Source organism: Perognathus longimembris, chromosome 20, assembly GCF_023159225.1.
Source record: "Perognathus longimembris pacificus isolate PPM17 chromosome 20, ASM2315922v1, whole genome shotgun sequence".
Lineage (NCBI taxonomy): Eukaryota > Metazoa > Chordata > Mammalia > Rodentia > Heteromyidae > Perognathus > Perognathus longimembris.
In genome coordinates this window covers 37,878,242-37,894,997 of record NC_063180.1, presented here as the reverse complement: position 1 = coordinate 37,894,997, position 16,756 = coordinate 37,878,242, and the positions used below count along the sequence as shown (strand labels likewise).

The window sequence follows — 16,756 nt, the reverse complement described above, 5'->3', positions numbered from 1 at the left end:
TTGTTTGGATTTTCTGCGATGGGCTCACTACATAGCTTAGGTTTACGAACCTCCTGCTTCCACCTCCCTAGTGCTGGGATTCGAGGTGAGCCCCACCATGCCTGGCTGTGAAAAGAGCATCTTTCTGACCCTCACTCCACATAGTGGCCATCGGTGGGGCCTGGGGTTTTCCAGATGGACAGGCTGCATGGTTACATTCCTGGGTGTCCACAAAAAAACCCCATGGCCCAATGACTAAGCCCCATGCGCTGGCAGCCAGAGCTGTGCTGCTGGCCCCTGCACATGTGTCCATTCCCTCCCCACCCCCCAACCCGCCAGCGTCATCCAGACCTTCCCTTCTCCCTTGGAAACTCCTCCCTGCTGGATGGGCTTTTCTGTCCTCCAAGCTCAGCTGAGAGCCCACATTCCCAGGGGACACGGCCACTCCTGCCACGGGGCTGGCATCCCCAGGCCAAGTCCCAACAGACAATGTGTTTCAAGAGCTCTTGAGCGTGGAGGAGCGCAAGCTCAGGGGATGCTGGTCTCCATGGTGACCATGGACCAGAACCCAAAAGAGCCGGAAGCCCTCCCTCGGTGGAGCTCAGCGAAGGCACTTACTGGAGTGATGGCACCGCACACGCCGATGGGCTCATGTCTGGTGAAGGAGACCACGTTGTCATCTGAAAGAGACAAAGTAGTAGACAAAGAAAGTAGACAAGTCATTAAAAGACAAGAAAGAAACGGAGGGATGGGTGAGGGAAAAGGAGTCCTGGGGAGACAGAACCCCAAAGAGACCACCACTACCAACCAGGGTCCTTCCTGCGGGGGCTCACCTGTGGGAATGGTCCTGCCTTGGATTTTGTCTGCCCACCCTGCATAGTAACGCAGGGTCTTGATGCAGCCTTCGAGGTCGATGAAGAAGGCATGGAGGAAGGGCTTGCCCGTGTCCATGGTCTCCAGCGTCTGCAGGAATAAGAACACAGCCAGCATGGCGATGAGCGTGCTTTCCCATAGCTGTCCCGTGATTAAAGATGGGGTGGGAGGCAAAATGAACAAATAAGCAATGGCCCACGGTCCTGAGGCACCCCCCCCCCCACTCCAGTCCTCTGTGCTGTCTAAACACACAACACTGGTCTAGCTCACACCTGCCATCCTAGCTACTCCGGAGGCTGAGATCGGAGGATCGCAGGTCAAAGCCAGCCCAGGCAGATACATGGGAGAGACTCTTGGGTCCAGCTAACTAGCCCAACGCTGGAAGTGGAGGTATGGCTTCAGTGCTAGAGTGCCAGCTTCGAGAGAAAAGGCTAAGTGAGAGACAGAAAGAGAGTGGGGAGGGAGAGAGAGAGAGGGAGAGGGGGAAGACATGGGTTGGGGGGGGGGTTGGGCAGGGCTGTGAAGAATGAGCATGCTACCAGCACAATGTTCTTCAAGCATGTGTGCAGCTGGATGCAGAATGGGCCATGGGGGCTGGGGCTCTCTCCAGGCTGTGAGGGAGGTGGGAGGTGGGGTACCCGGGTGAGTATGCAGAGCTCAATGGTGGGGATTCTTTTCTATTTCCAGCCCGGGTGAAAGAGAACCCCTTTGTGCCTCAGACAAACAGCCTCAGTGGAGCCCCGTGCTGGGACCTCCAGTCATCCAACCGTGCAGGAAGTGGCCACCCTGACACATGGCCCCGGGGCTGGATTCCTGCTGGCCTCCCGCATTCATGGGGTGAGCATGCTGTGGGAAGGAAGGACAGACCCCCCTCCTCCACGCCTGCCGTGCGCTCACCCCAGTGCGCATGCGCGGGCCGCCCTGAGCTGGAAGTCTCTGTCCCCAGGGGCCACATGAGGCTAACCAGAGCCCAGAGACCTGCCAAGGCCACCCAGACAGCTGCTGGAGAGGCTGAGATTTGGGGGGAGTTGCGGTTCAAAGCCAGCCTGGGCAGGAAAGTCCATGAGACTGTTATCTCCAATTAAGCACCAAAAAGCTGGAAATGGCTCAAATGGTCTAGTGCCAGCTTTGAGAGAAAAAGCTAAGGCATTAGCATCCAGGCCCCGAGTTCAAGTCCAAGTACTGACACCAAAGAGAGAGAAGGAGAGAGAGGGAGAGGGAGAGAGAAATATCCAATTGATTGGCATTGCAAGTTGGAATTTTTATTTTCTCAGAGGAACCCAGAAAGTGGCGACTCCAGGGAGTATGTGCTTATTTGTGGATCAGGGGTTGATCTTGGCTCTTTCCTGGCACGGGACACAAGGGCATTGCTATTGTTACTTTCTGCCTCCACACTTGGTTTTCCATCCCTGGCTGGGTAAACTGGGTGGGAGTTACTTGCCTTCTCCGGGCTCCATTTTCTCCATCTTTGAAACACAACTAGAACCTGACAGGCCATGTCCTTACAAGCCCGGGGATGTGGTGAGCTTTCTATAAACGTTGACTTAAAAAAAACAATTATTTTGTGCAAGATGGCTTACTGGGATAATAACATAAAAATTTCAGATTGGTTCTATGAAATTACTTACATTAGAATGGATACAGATAGAAAATTCTGAATGAAAGGGAGAAGGGAATGAGCAAGGGAAGAAAGAAATGAAAGAGAGGAGGGAGTGAAGAAAGAAGGAAGGAAGGAGGGGAGGGAGGGAGAGGGAGGGAGGATGGGAGGGAAGAAGGAAGAAGGAAAGAAGGAAGGAAGGAAGAAGGGAGGGAGGGAGAGAGGGAGGGAGGATGGGAGGGAAGGAGAGAAGGAAGGTGGAAGGAAAGGACAGTGGAAGGAAAGAAAAAAGAAAGGAAGGAAGTAGGAAGGAAGGAGGGAGGGAAGGAAGAGCGTTGGAAGGAAAGAAGGAAGGAAGGAAAAGGGCTCCCAGGTGAGCTCAGTGGCAGGGCTGAGCCTCAGAAATCAAGTGTTAGCTAATGATGAACCAGGGGCCGCTGAAATGACTTTCCTATCATGGTTCACCTATGAATAAATCATAGCTCCTCTGAGTTTATTTCTTTCAAAGCGAATTGCTTCCTCTGAGAACCTGATCCTCAGATCTCAGCTTCCCAAGTAGCTGGGATTACAGGCGTGAGCTACCAGCACCCAGGCTTCTTAAGTGAAGAATGGAGAGGTAGCAACACCCAAGGCAGGCTGAGCAGGGAGAGGGACTGTTTAGAAGCCCCCAAAATGGAGGCAGGGCCTGGCCTCGGTCAGGGAGAGAAAATCAGGGCCCACCAGATGTCTGTTTCTAAACATCAAATGCGGAATAAACCCTCATCAGCTCCTCAGAACCACAGGGGAGAACGGTGGGGCCCGGCACGAAGCTGCCTGCAAGGCAGGAAACTGCCAAGGTGGACGCCAGGGTGCCGCCCGAGGGTGTGGCCGCAGCTTAAAATCTCCTGTCACCCCTTTGCCTTTTCATGATGTGATACAGAGAGCTGTCCCTCCCTCCCTCCCTCCCTCCCTTCCTCCCTCCCTCCCTCCCTCCCTCTTTCCTTCCTTCCCTTCTTCATTCATTCCCTCTTCTTTCTTTCCTTCCTTCCTTCTTTCTCTCTTCCTCTGTTCTTTCTCTCTCCCTCCTCTCTCCCCCCCCACTCTCTCTCTGCCAGAACTGAGTCTTGCACTCGGGGCCTGGGTATTGTCATCCAGCTTTTTTTTTTTTTTTTTTTTGCCCAAGGCTGTTTCTCTACCACTTGCTGAGCCACAGCTCCATTTCCAGCTTTGTGCTGGTTACTTGGACTGAAGACTCTCATGGGCTTTCTCCCTCAGGCTGGCTTTGAACCTCCATCCTCCGATCTCAACCTCCTGAGTCGTGATGACGACAGGCATGAGCCACGGGCATTCGGCGGGCCCTTCCTTGGGGTGGGTGGCCAGGTGGCAATGGCAGGGGCACGTTTCTGGGTGACGTGGGAGGCCCGCCCACTCCCTGGCGGGCTGCTGTCCCCGTACTCAGTGGGGCCTGAGCCGTGGGGTGATGCAGGAGGACATCGCCCGGTCCCCGGGGACGGCGTGGACAGTGGCGGGCAGGGGCGGGCACAGCCTCTCCGGCCTGCCATGAATTCACAGGGGCATTGCAGACCGATGAGCTCACACGGGGAGAAAATAGCAATGTTTTTGAAAAAGCCAGTCTGGCAGCTGGAGCGGCGAGAGGGGGAAGCCGGAAGCTTCCGTGGAACATCTGTCCTGGGAGAGAGCAAGGCGCCGGCCGGCCCAGGCCAGGCCACACCCTTCCGGCACTGCTGCCCCAGAGCGGGGTGCTCCCTCTCCCTCCTCATCCCCAGCATCACCGGAGCACACCTTCTCCAAATCCCAGAGCTACTGGAGGAGGTGCGCTCTGAGTCGCCAAGTCTGCCACGAGTCTGGAGGCAGGACACTGGCGTGGCCTAGGTGTGACAATGCCTCTCCAGCCCGGTGCTGTCACCCTAGCGACTCAGGAGGCTGAGATCGGAGGATCTCCACTGGAGACCAGGAAAGTCTGTGGGACTCTTATCTACAATTAGCCAGCAAAAAAGCTGGAAGTGGAGCTGTGGCTCAAGTGGCAAAGTGCCAGTCTTGACGGCAGAAGCCAAGTGGGTGCGTGAAGCTCTGAGTTCAAGCCCCAGTACCAACCCCCTCCCCCCAACCCCCTCCCCCCTCCAAAATAAAGCCAGGCACCGATGGCTCACGTCTGAAGTCCTAGCTACTCAGGAGGCTCAGATCTGAGGATTACTGTTCAAAGTCAGCCGGGCAGGAAAGTCCGTGAGACTCTCATCTCCAATAAACTACTCAGAAACAGCCGGAAGTGGTGCTATGGCTCAAGTGGTAGAACACTAGCTTTGAGCACGGAAAGCCTCAGGGACAGCGCCCAGGCCCTGAGTTCAAGTCCTGGTACACACTGGTTTCTACTGGAAGGACCAAACACACCCACGGCCACACACACACAGCACGGCCCCCCAGTGAGGCAGCCCCGCCCTCGCCCCCCCCCCACCCCAGGACTCACAGCTAGGATGGCCCGGTCTCTCTCGACCAGGTCCGCCAGTTGGTGCAGCAGCCGGCCACGACTCAGGGCATCGAGACGGCGCCACGGGGATCCCCTCTGAAAGGCGGCTTGGGCGGCCTCCACGGCTTTGTCTACGTCGGGCTGTGGGCCAGGAAGATGGAGAGGGTGTCAGAACTTTGCTTTGCTTTCTTCCCCCCCCCCCCCATCCTGAAGACAGACCGCTGCATGTACCAGGGGAGGGGGCTGCTCTACCTCACCCTTACTTCCCTGCTCCCCATTCCTCTTTTTCAAAAAAAAAGAAAGAAGTGAGGGTTATTTAGGGGACCATCCGCCATCTTTATTTTCAAGACAACAGGTGGCAAGGGGCTGTGTACTGACAGGGCAATGGATGGTTCACTGGGAAGCATGCTCTCCCAGACACGGGCCAGGGTGGAGTCCACTAACACTGCCCCTGAGGCCAGCTGGGGTGAGCAGGAGCTTTTGGATGGGGGTGACTGAGGTGGAGACTGGGGCCGCTCCAGCTACGGAGGATGGGGAGGGGAAAGGGGCTCATTTTCCTCCTTGACAGACACTGTTGTGGGGACCTGGGGTCCAGCGCTGGAAATCCAGCCAGCACCAGGCCCTCCCTTCTGCCCTTTCCAGCTCCCTCACCCTGCCCCAGCGCCTCTGTAAAGCAGCTTAACTTAAGAAGTTTCAGGGAAGAGGACCTCTGTAGGGGGTCCCTGTGTATGTGTGTGAGTAATGAAGTTGACAGGGGGACAAGAACATCCAACTGTATTCACACATCCTCACTGCACCTGCCCCAACATCACTAATACACCCTCTGGGCAGCCTGTAGTCCCAGCTACGCACAAGGCTGAGGAGAGAGGAGGCTGGGAGCCCAGGGGTGGGAGACCAATCTGGGAAACACAGCAAGATTCCATCTCAAAAAAACAAAAAAGGAAAAGAGCCAGGGGCACGTGGCTCATGACAGTAATCCTAACTACTCAGGAGGTTGGGATCTGAGGATCCTGGTTCAAAGCCAGCCCAGGTAGGAAAGTCCATGAAGTGGTACTGTGGCGCAAGTGATAGAGCCTTAGCCTTGAGCACAAAAGCTTAGGGTCACTATGGAGGCCTGAGTTTAAGCCCCGGGACTAAGAAAAGTGGGGGAGGGTAAGAATCTGCAGCAAGATGGCTAAGGTCTGTCATCCCATCTGTGTAGGGGGCTAAGATAAGGAATATTTGGGCTTCAGGGCAGCCTGAGCAAACAAACAAACAAAATGGATTTTGAGACCTCATCTCAGCAGAAAGAGCTATTGTGGTATTCATTAAGTGTACTCCCTTTTACAATGGGATAGTCACATAGGAGGATCAAGGTCCAAGCCTGCAAAAAGTGAGACTCTATCTCAGAAATAACCAGAGTGGGGGGAAAGGGGCTGGCAATCGGTGTAAGTGGTAGAGAGTGCCTGCCTAGCAAGTTTGAAGTGTGGGGAGAGGGAAAAGAGAGAGATAGCAAGATAGCACACACACACACACACACACACACACACACACACACGAGCCGAGCACATGCATGTGCACACAAGAAAGAGAGAAAGAGAGAGGATCTGTTCAATACTTTAGCAGTTAAGGCCTATAGCACGTTTCTCTTCCCTCTATAGATTTTTGCTTTAATCTTTCCTTCACAGACAATTCCATTTGGAGTATATTTTATGCTCTTAAAATGTATAAAAGAAGCTGGGTGCCAGTGGTTCACGCCTGTAATCCTAGCTACTCAGGAGGCTGAGAGCTGAAGATCGCAGTTCAAAGCCAGCCCAGGCAGCAAAGTCTGTTGTGATGCTTACTCATCTCCAATAAACCACCAGCAACCTGGAAGTGGCACTGTGGCTCAAAGTGGTAGAACGCTAGCCTTGAGCGGGAAAAGCTCAGGAACTGCACCCAGGCCCTGAACTGAAGCCCCACAACTAACAAAGAAATAAAAAAGTATAAAAGATACGTCCAAAAGTCTCTTTACTTCTCTACGATAAAACAGACCCTGCATTTGCCAACAGGGCTATGCACTCTGCAGTTTTACACAAGCATGTACATATCTAGTCGAGGAAAAAAAAATAAACATCTGCAGGTCACATGACAGTACATCACCTGGTAAGCAGTCTTTTTCCTTCAAGTCTCTTTTTTTTTTTTTAATTGTCTCTTACACGTGTGCTACATTGGGTGAAATACACCAGCCGGAAATGCTCTCAGCAAGGATTTCTTAATGCCTCCAGCTTCTAATAATTGATGAAAACCTTTCCTTTTGCCATGTGACAGTAATAGCTGAGGTCATCCTCGAAGAGGCAGAAACATCTACCACCCGAGGGGGACTCTTTGCAGAAGACCGCCTGTAATTGATCCCATTCTGGGCCCTGAGTCAGAGCCGCACAGGCTCCCAGGCCCTTATCCTGAGGGCCAGCCTGCCCAGCGCACGGCTCCGCCCCCATCCTCCTGCTCCTTCCTCGATCAGTAATCCAATTACAGAGGGACCCACCTTATCTCCTTCTTCCACATCACATATTTTCGCCAGGGTGGAAGGGTTGTACGTGGCAAACTTTTTTCCACTCTTGGATTCATGCCAGTCGTTGTTGATAAATATCTAACCAGGAAAGGAAGTACAACGCATTAGGTTTCAATCAAAATCATACAATTTCAACATGCTAAAGATCTTAGGTAACGTCTTGTCTGACTTCACCCTCACCTTCCCCCACGTCTCCCTTGATGGTTCGCAGATGAGACCCAGAGGGGGGACAGGACACGCAGAATCACGCAGAGAGACCAACAGAGACGGCTTGGAATAAACACCCAAGGTGGCACAATAAAACTGAAGTCCTATAGCATTGTTTCTTAATAATTCCTAATATATCTATATACCTTGCTGTTTTGACACGTGCTAAGGTTTTATACAAGATTTTGCCAAAGCGCGAGAGCAGTCAGCATTAAACGTGGGTCCACTCTATTACCTTTAAAATGTTTAAAGTTTCCTGTTGAACAAGATAAAAGTCAGTGTTGATATACAGAATTAAATATCTGCCTTAGAAGCGTACACCCTGGTGGCTCATACTTGTAAACCTAGTTACATAGAAGGCTGGGATCTGAGGATCGTGATTCAAAGCCAGCTCCGGCAGGAAAGCCCAGCAGACTTTTATCTCCAATTAGCCACTAAAAAACTGGAAGTGGAGTTGTGGCTTAAGTGTTTAGAGGGGTAGCCTTGAGGACAAAAAATCAGGGAGCGCACCCAAGCAGGCCTAGAGTTCAACTTCAGGACTAGCAAAGAAAAAATAAAATAATTAAAAAAAATCTGCGTTAGAAAATGCTCACATTGTTCAGATCATCATTGACCTCCCCAAATATATAACTCACAAAACTCATTTCACGGAGAGCCTCAATTATACCGAACAGAGCTAACAATAAGGTTGTTTGCTTTCTAGAGGAAAAAAAAAAGTCACAAACTAAAGAAACAAAAGCATTTGGAAAGCAAATGCATTGGGTATATTTCTGGTTAAGCTCAGTTTCGCTCTAAGTTCTAACTGCCTCCGAAGAGCAGGCTTTTGGAAAAGAACTAGGAACCAGATACACAAGACCTGTAAGGCTCTGCGGATGGCCTGAGGGCTCAGCGGCCCCGCCAGGGAACCCCCTGGGTCTCGTGGAGCTGTGTCACTGCCGCCCAGTGCAGCCTGGGAGAGAACACAGGGGCAGCGATGCAGCAATGGCTAGCACGCCTTTACAATAGCAAGATGAAATGCCAATGGTTGGTTATTTATTCAACTTCGTGCTAGTACCAGGGCTTGAACTTGGGGCTTCCAGCTCCAACGCTGCCTTCTTGCTCATAGCTGGAGATCTACCACTGAAGCCATACCTCCAGCGTGACTTTTTGCTGCATGTTTTGGAGACAGAGTCACACAGACTTTTCTGCCTGGGCTTGCCTCAAAGCCTGATCCTCGTGCGCTCAGCCTCTTTAGCAGTGAGGATTATAGATCGGCGTGAGCCGCTGCCACCTAGCCCATCAGTCGTTTCTGAAGACCCAACTAGCTTATCAGATTCCAGCTCTGTATCTAAATGTATATCCTATACACATATCTTTCTTTTGCTTTGTTTTGAATTGCTTCAAGGAAGAACTGTGCCACTACAAGGCACAGTCAATGGCGGTGGAACAGATTCACTAGGAGCACTGGCAGACGGGAGAGGCGCACCGTCTCGAGTGTGTAGCATTGGGCTCCCTTGTAGCTGTGCTGAAGTTCATCAAGACCCGGTCCCACCCAAGCTGCCTGGTGGAGGGAGGCCAGACTCTGGATGGGCAGGTGGGCACCTGTCCCCATATTTGGAGTTGAGAGCTGAGAGTATGGCGGCCCAACTTCTGGAAGCTGGGTGCCTTCCATGGGAGGCCAGGCCCCCAGGGAAGCGTGCAAGGAAAAGGCCGGGCTACAATTACAGAGTTATTCTTCCCGTTGAAACCAAACCCCAGACTTCACTTTTGCCATGCAGCCAGTAATCACCCGGTCACAGAGAGAAATTAATAAGCAGAGGAGTTCAGTTCGAGCTGAGAGGAGAGAGTGGCCAGGAAGAGGCCCATTTAAAGGAAGATGAAATTTCGTGGCTTAGGTAATAGAGACTGTCAGGGAAAACTGCTGATTCTACATCCTTCCTGGTATTAATTCCAAAGGGGAGGGAAAATGAGAAGGTGGCAAAACAGAATCGAAATGGGAGGGGAGGAGATGGTTACCGGGGCCATGATCGGGTGTCTGCTGTATTCCATCTCCTCAAAAAAAAAAAAAAAATCTACTTGGTGCTATGTGACATTGATCTGTAGCCGGTACGAACCAGCCACTTAAGAAAAACAATCACCTCCAGGTTGCTAAATCCTTCCCACGCATCTTTTAACTTAGCGAAGTTATCTTACACTAATAAATAATCTCGCCAGTGGTTTCTGCTTCTCTACGTCAGACAAATGAATGACACAAATGAAGAAGTAGAAAAAGTCTACCTTGCTCTGCTGAGGATGCTGGCCGAATTGCTTTGAAATTCAAATCGGGACAAAAAGGTCTAGAAGGAAAAGATCTCTATTTGGGAGCTGGTATGAAATGCGTATCATGAAGGCATAAAATTAAAGCAACAGCAAACTGTGGCCAGGATTTGCATTTTACCGAAGAACCAAAACTTGCGTTTGAAGGTAGCTCCGGTGGAGGTAAAGGGGATGGTTGCGTAAGTTAATTCTGCTGGCATTGTTTCCAGAAACTCCCATTGGCCATTGCGCTACACACTCAACTAAGCTCAAAAGGAGTATTTTTCTTTTTAATTTTTGAGGAGTTTTCGGGGAATTTTAGTTTTCACAAAAGAGAGAATAAAAGCTGGTATTTTTAACTGAACAGTTTTATCTTTGCTAGTGGAAGAAAGGTTATAAAGAAAGGACGCCCTAAACTGAAAAAGGCTGCCGTGTATTGGGGGGGGAACACCCTAGAATGATATACCCTTCACCAGAATCTCGGCATAGGACCCGAGCGAGGCCTGATGTTCAGATCTGTGAACATGGAATCGCTTTTTAACCCAGTCATCCTCCAGCAGCTAAACCCTCTTGAGCACTTGCACAGAGGCCTGGCCTCAAACCAATTTTCTAGGATGGAGAAGAGTCACGAATCACTTTCGAAATCAGGGGACTGCGGCTGTCCATGAGGCTGCCTCCACCCCCCCCCCCACCCCGGGGCAGTCTCTGAACCTCAGTATCTCCCACTTGCTTCCTTCCTCTTCTTTCTGGGACAGGGGCTGCTGCCTGCTTTTCAGCCCCAGGCTCCCCGACTACAGCGCGCCTCACCCTCGGCCACACAGGCTGTTCCTTGGTCCTCTAATGGCTCCGGGAGGCCACTACACAGGTGTGCAAGAAGCAAGGGCAGAGCAGGCAGGGATCTTACCTCTCAGTGTTTCAGCCTGGGTAGACCTGGATAGACCGCATACGGGTTGTGTGTGCCGGGCAGAGCAGGCAGAAGCTACTCATGCCCAGGGAGCCGCCCAAGGGCCTCCGCCATTACAGCTACATTAGTCCAGTGGAAGGGTCTAAAGAATTTGCTGAGAAAGAGGAAAACCTCCTCTGTGGCCAAATAGTGGCTAGGACCCCATAGGTACCAAGCAACGGAACAATCTTAGGTTTACTTCCTGGTTTCTATAGTTTTACAAAGGTGTATAAAAACAAAAACAAAGTACCACTAAAATCAACAGCAGCAAAAGCGTGTTAGGGTCAAACAAAACAAAACGATTAACAACAATTTGGGTTGTAATTTTCCCTCGGAGGCAGATAGGACTAAAGGAACTACACTGAGAACAATCCACTTTCCATTTAAGTGCCTTTGTAGATTACAGAGCCCTCAAAACATCTCTGCTTGAAACGTCATGTAATTTAAATATCTTACACCTTGGCACAACCGACTCTAGGAATTAAGTGACTGGAGATGGAAATCTGAAGGCCACACACAATGACCAGCCAGCTACTTTTACTTCTTGATTCAAATGATTGGAGAGAGATCTTTTGCTACTTTTGAATGTTCTAAGTATCCTGTCCACTGCAGTAGGGAATTCATGGCTATACATGCAAAAGGAAGAAGGGTCAAATGTGGAGATATGAAGTGGGGCCTGCCCCCCTCACTTGAGTACCCTAGATTCAAGTGGGCACGGAAGAGCGAGACTCAAGAAAGCCTGGCGCTGTCCTCCCTCCCCAGCAGGCTCTGGGCCGCGCCTTCTGGGCCTCGCCATCTTCCCAGGTGTTCTCAGAGCCCTGCCGGGGAGTTCCAGCCTCCCAAGAAAACAATTCAAAGTAAAGCTGGGTGCCCCCGTCTCCACCTCCCCCCCCACGCCCCCGCCGCCCCATAAGTGAGCCCTGGCCTGGCCACTGGACCCAGACCCTGGCCTGGATGGAAACTATGGAGAACGCCATTATCAGTAAGCTCCGTCCATTTCTCCCTGGCCCCACTGATAAGCCGGGTGCAGGCCAAGTACAGGGGTGCCACGGCGTCCAGCTTTACTCCCCAGCCACGGTTTCTTATGGGGCTCATGAGCCCAAGCCTTGACCACTTGGGCTGCCTGTCACTGCCGGGCCCACCTCTCCGCGATCTGCAAGGCTGCGGGTACGCTGGGTGGGGGATCGTGGGGGGCAACCTGGCACCCCGCAAACGCAGCAGCACCGACTCAATGGCCTGGCTTTGAGTGAGGTTTTGAACCCCTCAGCCTTGGAGCCTGCCTGGGGCGCGGGCTCCCCCTGGGGATGACCTTAGATCCAAGGGTCCCTCTACCCCAGCCTGGCTCCGCGGAAGCCGTCGGATGGGAAGGACGCGCCCGCCTCACCTTGGTGAACTTGACCTCCAAGTTGCGGATGGGGCGCGGCAGGGCCGGCGGCTTCTTGTCGGGCTGCCCGTTTTCCACGGCCCCGTTGGTGGTGGCCATGGCTCCTCCGCGCTCCCGGGCCCCCGAGGCGTCCGAGTCCGCGGCTGCACGGGGCCGCGCCGGGGTTCCGTGTGCAGCCTGCGCGCGGGGTGACAGCTCCGCGCCCGCCGCCGCTTTATGCAGCGCCCCACGCCTCCCGCCCGAGGGGGCGTCCCATTGGCTGCAGGACGGAGAAGGGAGGACGGCGCCCGGGAAGAGGAGGAGGGGGCCGGGCCTGCCTCACCCCACCCCGCCCGCCGCCCCTGCAGGGGCCCGGTCTCCCCCGCCGCCGGGCCGGCCAGGGCGCGCGCTGTGCGCCCCGGACGCTGCGCTTCGCTAGGGTGGCCGTGGATCCCCGGGGTGGCCCTGCCCTGCGAGCTCCCAGCCTCTGGGGGGGGGGGTCTCTCGGACGAGCTCCCCAAGGGGCCGCCCGGGCTCCGGAAGTCTCCAGGCTGAGCCGGGACAGCGATCTGGGGCGCAGGGATCGCCGCGTCGGGCGTTCTCCCCGCAACCCCGCGGAATCGGCCCCGGCACCTGCCGTCCCTCGCGCTCCCCAAAGTCCGTGGTAGCGCCCCGCGATCGCTCCGGGGGTCCCCCGCAACTCTCCGCCGGCCGGGGAACTCGGCTTTTTGGGTCCCTCACGTGGGTCTCCACGGGCGGGACAGACGCGCAGGGCACACCCGAAGGTCTGACAATAGACTGCAGGCCAGGGTGGACCCCGGGGGCCAGGGTGGACCTCTCTGATCCCCGCTGGCCCTGGAGCTCCCCACACCCGAAGGAGAAAGCCAAGCGCCCAGGCCCTCCCGGCACCGAATGAATGAATGCACCGCACACGGCGGTCCTCCAACCCAGAGTCCTGCGATGTGATTCTTTTGATTCTTAAGAAGGCCTCACCCATGACTTCAATTTTAAAAGTGAAAAAAAAAAAAAAAGAAAAGAAAGAAGTGCACCGAAAGCTCGTTCTAGCTACTTGTTTTCAGAGTGAACGTTTCTGGCTTGTACAATCCAGGAGGCAGACAAGCAAGTCCATAGTCACTCGTGTGGCCTTTTGGGGAACCTCTCCCCCACCCCAGGGACTGGCCCTGGGCCTCGTGGGAGACATGTGAGGCTCCTCTCCTGCAGGCTGTCCCTCAGGAGCCTGCGACAGGAGCCCCCAGGCGCCAAGTCCCCACAAAGCCCAGGCTTCCTCCTGGGCTAGGCTCTGCAGCCCACCCTCTGGGAGTTATCCCAGGTGACACCAGTGGGGGGCGCTGGTTCCTGAGGCTCCGTCAACCTGTCTTAGGGTCTCCCAGCCCTCTGGCCTCTGTGTCTTAGGTCCTCTCAGGTGTCCTGGATAGGTGGTGAACCTTTAAACCTTTGGAAAGCCCTTATCTGCCACTGCTGGAATGTAGGGCAGAGGGCTGGGGAAGGGGACACGGAGCCCCTGAAGGAAAGCTAGATAGTGTCCGTCAGTCTCTGGGATGCTAGGTCACTAACTGGGGTGAGCTCCATGAAGCCACTCTCCTCCTCAATTTCTGGCTTCCTGCCCTCAGGTCCCGATTCACGGCTACCACCTGGGGCTCCCCTGAAAACATCCAAGCAGATGTGTTGCCCCTGACTGGATGCGGAGCCTCCAGTGGACCAGGCTCAACCTGAGGCAGGGGCCCAAGACCCCAGGACTGGTGGGGGCGCTGAGATTCTAGGAGCCACAACTCTCATGCCCAAAGGTGGATCTACAGTCTCGGGTAGGTTAATCTCAGGTTACCTTGCCAGTGCTTAAACAACAGAAAACAAAACAGCAAGACAACAGTAGGGCATGGGTGGCTCACACCTGTCATCCTTGCTACTCAGGAGGCTGAGGTCTGAGGATCCAGGTTCCAAGCCAGCATGGGCAGAAAAAAGAAAACAACAAAATCCCTGTGACTCTTATCTTCAATCAAGCAGCAAAAAAGCCAGAAGCAGACGCATGGATCAAATGAGAGAGAGAGAGAGAGAGAGAGAATGAGGCCCCAAGTTCAAGTCCCAGTACCAGTACAAAACCACCACTACCACCATCACCACCAAAGCCCTGGACATGGAGGAGGAAATGGTATTCACTAAACAATGGCTGGCGAGATGGAGGGAACAGGGTGGAGGTTTAGAAACCTCTCTTTGTAGGAGTTCCAAATGGATGGCTGTCCCTTTGCAAGCCATGAAGTCCAGAACGTGGGCCGCTTCTGCCCCCACCAAAGTCACCCTCGTGACTGAGGCTTCCGGCTTTGGGAGAGGGCGGTGCTGACTCACCCAGGAGATCACCTGAGGATCCCCACGTGACCCTGGGAGCCAGGGATCAGAGGGAAACAGAGTCACACACTGGCGCAGCAGAAGGTCAGGAGGGAGGCCTGGTTGGGGCTTGCCCAGAGGAGCAGGTGCTTTCTGGGCTCCTCTCCCGGCTTGCCGCTCGGCAGGCGGCGTGAAGGCACCATGCTTTGCCCCCACTTTACAGAGGAGTAAATAGAGGCGTGTGGGGACAAGTCCAGGACGCCATAGGAGATACCCCGGGGCAGAGGTGCGAGCGGTGGGGGAGGGGATGCCCTATGTTTCTCAGTCCCCTCATTCACCCAGGAGAGCACCCCGTGTTTCCAGGCACCCCATATCACTGGAGTACACAAGGGGATGATCACAGGGGCTGAAGGAATATATGTGCCAGTCTTGGGGGCTGAACTCAGGGCCTTGGGCGCTGTCCCTTAGCTTTTTCCAATCAAGGCTAATGCTTTACCACTTGAGCCACAACTCCACTTCTGGCTTTTTGGTGGTCAATAGGAGATAAGAGTCACAGAGATTTTCCCACCCAGATCGCAGCCTCCTGAGTTGCTAGGATTACATGCATGAGCCAGTGGTGCCTGGCTAGGACTTCTTTTTGCTCACTGAGTGTCTGGTGGGGGGGAGGGTTAGCCCAAGCACTGGAGTTCATGGAGTCCCTCATCCTTCTGACCACATCCTCCCCTAATGCCAGCTGTGTACTGCGGGATGGGCCTGGGAGCTCTCTAATGTAGCTTTTTCTTTCCTGTACCCACCTTCACACTTTACAATGTTTGGGGAAGCTGACATAACTGGAAAGTGTTGTACATGGCCATTTCTTAATTTTCCTCTTCCTCCTGGAGTCTGGGGCAGGGCAGCAGGAAGTCAGCAAACTGTTTACTCTCCTTTCTGGCTTGTGGGAGCTATTTCATTGTGAGGGGGAAAAAATGGTTTTACTCTTCAAAATAGTAGCCAAACTGCCACTAACCAACAGTGAGCTGGGCTTCTTAATTGTCACGTGATCTGAGATATTTCAGAAGCCGTTGGTTTGCTAAACACTGAAGCAAAATAAACACGAATGAAAAACTAAGATAATAGAGAAGTCAGAGAATTTCCCCTGTACTCCTTGCCTAAGTCCATTCCTTTTTAAAATTTTATTTATTTATTCATTGTGCTATCCTGGAGCTTGACCTCAGGTCCTGTGCATTGTCTCTAAGCTTTAAAAAAAATTTTTTTTTTGCCAGTCCTGGGGCTTGAACTCAGGGCCTGGGCACTGTCCCTGAGCTTCTTTTGTCAAGGCTAGCACTCTGCCACGGGAGACCCAACTCCACCCCCAGCTTTTCTGAGAGTTTATTGGCGATCAGAGTCTCAGGACTGGTTAGCTTGGTTAGCTTGGTGTGGCAGCATAGGAAGCTTGCTCACCTTAGCTGAGAGGTGAAAGGAAGAGGACGTCAGGAAGGGGCCAGGGTCCCTATATCCCCTTCAAGGCCACGCCCCCATGACATCACTTCCTCCGGGCAGCCTCTCTTATCAAAGGTTCCACCTCCCACTAGTGTTGGAGGTTGACAACCAAGCATTTAACACCACGCGCACGGGCTGTGGGGGACATTGAATGTCAACATAGTGATCCTAGGAGAGTCAGAAGGAAGAAGGGAGTGTGGGAGCAAAGCAGGTAAGGAGAGGAGGGTCACCCACTGCTCCCTTCATGGCTCTCTTCCCAGTCATGATGATCCCTGTTCAGCCTTGAGGGAAGATCTTCCACATATATATTAACCTGAAATAAATTCAATTCAGACCAGGCAGAGCCCCAAAGAGAAGTAATTCTATAAAATAAGTCGTTGTGGGTCTGGCTTTGGCTAGACCTCCTACACAGAACCTAAGAGTTCCTAGCTTCTAGAACTTTCTCCCCTGGGTCTGCCTTCTAATGGTTGGCAATAGTGACAAGGCCAGGAAAGAACACCTGGTGGGACTCCTGGTTTCCTCTTCTTTCCTGCCAGCACTGAGGGCAGCTGTGTGCTTTGCTGAAGCCATATGTACCAGCTTCTTTTGCAGACCACAGAGTGGTGAAAGAAATAGAAGCTTGCTAGGCATGATGGAGCAGGCCTATAATCCCAGCCACTTGGGAGAAAGAGGTAGGAGGATCACCATTTGAGGCCAGCCTGGGC

General features: G+C 53.3%; 1 protein-coding gene across 1 annotated transcript in view; it reads right to left on the bottom strand.

Annotated features, from left to right (window-relative positions):
• The window catches only part of Aldh1a3 (aldehyde dehydrogenase 1 family member A3), a 29,536-nt gene extending 17,088 nt beyond the window's left edge, over positions 1–12,448 (bottom strand). The window contains exons 1-5 of the mRNA XM_048329479.1: positions 12,255–12,448; positions 7,420–7,524; positions 4,914–5,054; positions 813–942; positions 598–659 (exon numbers count right to left, since the gene is read on the bottom strand). Coding sequence (XP_048185436.1) covers positions 598–659; positions 813–942; positions 4,914–5,054; positions 7,420–7,524; positions 12,255–12,353 — 537 coding nt within the window. The 5' untranslated portion in view covers positions 12,354–12,448. The remainder of the gene's footprint in view (positions 1–597; positions 660–812; positions 943–4,913; positions 5,055–7,419; positions 7,525–12,254) is intronic.
• Between the last annotated feature and the right edge of the window lie 4,308 nt (positions 12,449–16,756).